Raw genomic sequence first — 5,535 nt, forward strand, 5'->3', positions numbered from 1 at the left:
GATAGAAGGAGAATTGATGCCTTTGAGCTGTGGTGCTGGAGAAGAGTATTGAGGGTACCATGGACTGCTAGGAAAACAGATTCATCCTGGAAAGTGTTTAACTGGGCAGCTCCTTGAAGGCAAGGATTCTGAGGCTCCGTCTAACGTACTTTGGACATTTTGTAAGGAGGGACAGGTCCTTGGAGAGGCACATCAAGCTTGGTAGGGTGGAGGGACAGCGCAGGAGGGGAAGGCCCTCTATGAGGTGGATTGATTCCGTGACTGGAGTAATGGGGATGACTGGGGGATGGGAGTGTCAGAGACAGTGTGATTGGCACAGGACAGAGCGGAGTTTAGTGCTGTTGTACATAGGGTCACTATGAGTCGCAAGCGACTCGATGGCACGTAACAGCAACAACAACATGCACTTTGTGCAATATACCCCTTTCAAAACTTAGAACATTATCATCACCTCAGAAAATTTCCTTATGCTGTTTTACATGCAATCCCTGCCTTCCACTCCCAAGATTAATTCTCTGTGCTGGTTGTTTTCTATCATGGATTAGTTTTGCCTATTTTAGAACTTGATATGAATGAGATAAAGAATATAATCTCTTGTGCAAGCTTCTTTTACTAAACATTATTATGGTACTTCTATGTTGTCACATATATCAAGAAAAAAAATGGTTTTCTTTATTACTAGTGCTACTTATTAGAATTCTGTTATATAAGTGCCACATTTTGTTTATCCTATTGATGAACACTTATGGGTCCTATTTCAGTCATAGTTATCTAGTGCTACTACACTGAGATACCACAAGTGAATGTCTTTAACAAACAAAAATATTCTCTTATGGTTTAGAGGGTTAGAAATGCAAATTCAGGGTGCCAGCTCTAAAGGACGTCCTGTTAGCTCACTCTCTCAGTCTCTCTTTGTTTCTCTTTCGGTGTCAATGTCTCTGCCTCTCTGGGTGTCTCTCTCTGTGAGTTTGTGTTTGTGTCTCTGTCTCTCTTTCTCTCTGGAAAGTCCTTCAGCATCCATATGCTCAGTATTCTTTAATATATCCCTAGATCTTGGCCTTTCCTTCTGTCAAAGAACTTCCTCTCCCAGAGGCCCAAGTCCAAAGTTACCACACAACCCCAACTGAAACTTGTATTATAATTTGTCTCTTAGAGAAACCGCCCTTACATCAGATTAGTGCTGTGATGATTTGTGATTTCATCCAAAAAGTGTTGCATTCCATTCTTTAACCTTGCATAACTATTTGGTTTATCAAATCATTACACAGCTTGTGCATTATGTCACCAGATGTGCATATTTTGTGGGAACACATTATAATCTATGATAGTTTCTATGAAAAATTATACAACCTTTTTTGTATGGTCTCTTTTTTTCTTGGATAAATAGGAGTGTAATTACTGACTCATAACAGATGTATGTTAATTTCATTAAATATCCAGATCTTTTCCTAAAGTTAGACCTTTTTAAACTCTCATTAACAGTGTATGAATGAGCTCCAATTGTGTACTGTATAATGTGTTTCACTGGTAACCAAAAGATTGCTAGTTAGGATCCCCTAGACAGTCCTCAGAAGAAAGATGGGCATGGACTTCCTGTTAAGATTTACACTTAGGGAAATGTATTGGAGGGTGACTGTGAGTCAGAATCAACTCAAAAACAGTGCATTTTGTTTTGATAATTGTATGAGCATTTAGGTTGTTCCACTTGTTTGCTAACATTTAGTACTGTAGCTCTTTTTAATGGACACAAATCAGGTGGGTTTGTAGTAATATCTCATGTGGTTTCTCCCTTGAATACAAATTGATTATGAACTCACTTCTGTACCTGGAATGAAATTTTGAAATAAGAACAGTCATCTGTGCAGTACTCCAGTGCCCCTTACTCTTCTTGAAATCTGTAGGTGTTATCACTGTGGAGACCAGGAGAGCTGGAAGAGAATATAGATAATTATGATCAGAAAGGGTATGTGAGGTGCATAAAGCTTCTTAGCCTTTGCTGGGGATTCTGAGAGCCTGGTGGACAGAGACTCAGCTGGAGGCCTGATAATGGCATAGCTTTCTGTGGCATTATGCAATTTATTGTGGTCACTTTGTGAGAACAGAAAGTACTTTGAAAGACAAGGTTCATTGAGTTTCTGCTTTGGAGAGTGCAAAAGTCTGTTCTCAAGAGGGTAGTGTGTCCTCTTTGGGAAATGGAAGGTCTATTCCAGGATGTCCCTCAGGCTTTGACTTATGTGTCTCTTCATTTGTATGTAATATTTCATCCTATTAAAATGTTATTACAGATACAGTGTCTCTCATGAACTCTTTGAACATTTCCAGTAAATTTTCAGTTGAAAGAAGCAGGGGCACCTGATTAGTCTAAAGTGAAGGGCATTTGGAGGACCTGTAATCTTAGAGCTGGTTCCTGCCAGCCTCACCCCGGGAAGCTGGAAATGAGAAGGAAAAGAGAGGCTAATCTAAAGTAGAAGGAATTAAGAGAGACTAGACTCAGCCTTGGGCAATAGGGCATGAGAGATAGGCTGTGTAGAACAGCTGGGGTTTGAACTGACCAGTGAAAGAACCTAAGATTTTAATAGAATGAAGCTGCTATGTATAGTAGGATTTATTATCTACTATATATTTGGTATCTTCTATTCACTGGTATGCGTAATTTGAACTGTGTGTCAATATTAGCTGGAGAGAATCTGCTCATGCATAGCATTAAATAATTATACTTTGACTTAAGAACAATTTGAACCTACTTATACTGCCAATATTTTGTAGGTCCAAATGATGCAAAATGTGCACCTGGCTCCAGAGACAGATGAAGATGATCTTTATTCTGGCTACAATGACTACAATCCAACCTATGACACTGAGGTAAATCCCACCAATAATAACAGTTACACAGAAGGAAAGATCAAAGGAGAGTAGTCATGGAAACAAAAATGAATTGTATACTTGTGTCTTTAGAACTAGTTACATAAATGTGTAGGGTAAAAATTTGTATCACCAGAGGACACTTAAAATCAGTTTCTTTTTCTTAATGCTCAGAATTTGAGAAGGTATATGCAGTTACTTTTTCTTCTATTAATTAAATCCTATAACTATTAATTAGTAAATAGAGTACATCTCAAGAAAAGAAATAGAATGAGAAATAGAAACTTTCACCATCCAGAGAAAAATTACTGACTTTCAGTGGTGGTTTCTCCAAACATTTCCTACACAGATACCTTATAGCTCTGTATGTTTTCAGATACAATGGGATTATACACTGTATATTTTCAGATAGGATGGGAGTATACTGCTATTTTAGAATCACTTTTCTTTCTTTCATGACTATCCATTTATGCCAAGAAATATATATCTGCTTGATATTTAATAGTATACTAAATCACGAAAGGGAAGTTATTGCTAAGAAAAATTTGAGTATATTAAATCTGTTTACATGTCTTATGAGGGTGTATTTTCCAAATTGTAAAAAACAAAGCAAGAAATTATTTATAAAGTATATTGAACTAGAATAGAAAGAATAAGTAAGGATGAAACATGTGAATGAATAGTGATTGTTGGTATATAAAAATAAAATATTAATATTATATCTCTTTAAACTAATTTAAGAAATGCTCTATTTTAAGACTTTATAACTTTTAGTTGTTTTCTAGGTGATTTTTTTTTCTTCTGGAGTAAAAGTTTTCTCCTGTGAAGAAAACCATGAAACCCAGGGATAGAGGAGGGAACCTTTCACTTATTCTATATGAGGGGAAAAAAACAGGAAATAATTGCTATCACACAGTTTTAGAGTATCATTACAGACAATTAAAAAAATGTAGAAAATCAGAGAAAAAAGAATACAAGTACCATACACCCTCTTACCCAAAGATCATTTATGCTGGATATATTGCCCAGTGTTTTGCATTTAATATACTGAGATACTTCCCTCATTTTATGAATACACATATTTAAATGCAAGTATAAAATCTAATTTCTAAGTATATACATTGCAATTTAAGTACTTTCCTAATTTAAAATTAATTCTGAAAATCATTCAAATGCCTTCCACCCCCCCCCCCCCAATTATTGAAGTAATACAGTCTCATTGTGGAAAACAAAATTATCCATAGTCCTGGCACTATGTTCTTTCTCTTTTAGTTTATTTAGTATATAAATAGCAATCACTTTTCTACAGTTGATCTTAGCCAAAAGGCCAAGAAACAGTGCAATCACTTTTCTGTATGCTTCTTTACATTCAGTTACATCTTAAGCAGCACACATGATATTAAAATTTTAAGTAAGTATTTTAATGGCCGCATTATATATAAGATTAATTAGAAGCATTTCCTCATCATAGAATATGTATTTCCTATTTTCTACTGTTATAAATAACATCATAATGAATAATTTTATGAATATTTAATTTCCTGTATTGGGGACAAATGTTTCCTTGCATAGATTCCTAGAAGTGGAGTTAATAGTTTATGAATAGAATTCTTTTCAAAGTCCCAGAGAAACTTTTCTATTTCTTCAATTGTCATAATAATAGTGTGGCTTCACTATTTAATTTGAAGTAATTATTTAAAATATTCAATGTAAAAGTGAATTTGTGTAAAATAAAAATGATATGTAGTTTATCCATTATTTTATTTTAATTACAATAAATTTAGTATATATATATGTATATATATACTGCAATTGCTAATTATATCATAAAGGAGAATTATAAAAATTACATCAGTTTGATACTTTTAAATGGCAGTTTATTGATAATTCCTTTTAATTTGTCGTTTAGTTTAATTATTTTTTAGCTAATGTAAGTATTTTAGTAATATTAGAAGATTTCTCTTTACCATAGGGGATTCTGGTGGGCAGATGGTTAAGGACTTGTACTGCCAACACAAGGCAGGAGGTTTAAAACCACTATTTACTCTTAGGGAGAAAGATGGGCAGTCTCCTCCTTTGTGATTTACAGCCTCTGAAAACCCACTTGAGAGGGTCACCTATGAATTCTTCTGTTTTCACAGCAGTGACTTTGACTTGACTTTCTCTTTAGCAAAAGATCTGCCAAAACAAATAAAATTAAACAGAAGAATCAAAATATAGGTTGTCTTTGACTTTATATCTCATATGAACGTTTTCTGGTTCCTCTGCTTGGCTGAGAATCGTATACTTAATTTTATGAAGTTGATATATGGAAAATTATAAAGGTTATTTAAATAAAAATTACACTTATACATCTTGCAATCCTGTTTTAAAGTACATTATACTTCCATTCTGGTTATATAAATGTTTTCTTTTGATCATCTAGAAATTTTTTAAAAACTTCCTTCATTTGTTAATGACTCAAATTTTTTTTAAATTTTTATTTTATTATTTTTGTGTGAGTATACCATCAAATCAGATCTGACTGGTACAGGAGGAAATGGCCTTCCTTCCCTGGCAGAGCATTTGGTGGATTCGAACTGTGCGCCTCTGGGATTGTAGTTGCAACTCCTTGCCACTAGGCCACCAGAGCTCCCCTGTGTTAATGACTCAATTTTAAAAATATATTATTTG

General features: G+C 34.5%; 1 protein-coding gene across 1 annotated transcript in view; it reads left to right on the forward strand.

Moving 5' to 3' along the window:
• Positions 1-2,772: 2,772 nt before the first annotated feature.
• Positions 2,773-5,535, forward strand: part of IFT88 (intraflagellar transport 88 homolog (Chlamydomonas)) — a 143,577-nt gene continuing 140,814 nt past the window's right edge. The window contains exon 1 of the mRNA XM_006894098.1: positions 2,773-2,862. Within this exon, the coding sequence (XP_006894160.1) occupies positions 2,773-2,862 (90 nt within the window). The remainder of the gene's footprint in view (positions 2,863-5,535) is intronic.

Source organism: Elephantulus edwardii, unplaced genomic scaffold, assembly GCF_000299155.1.
Source record: "Elephantulus edwardii isolate Elephantulus edwardi_28Jun2011 unplaced genomic scaffold, EleEdw1.0 scaffold00135, whole genome shotgun sequence".
In the NCBI taxonomy this organism is placed as follows: Eukaryota; Metazoa; Chordata; class Mammalia; order Macroscelidea; family Macroscelididae; genus Elephantulus; species Elephantulus edwardii.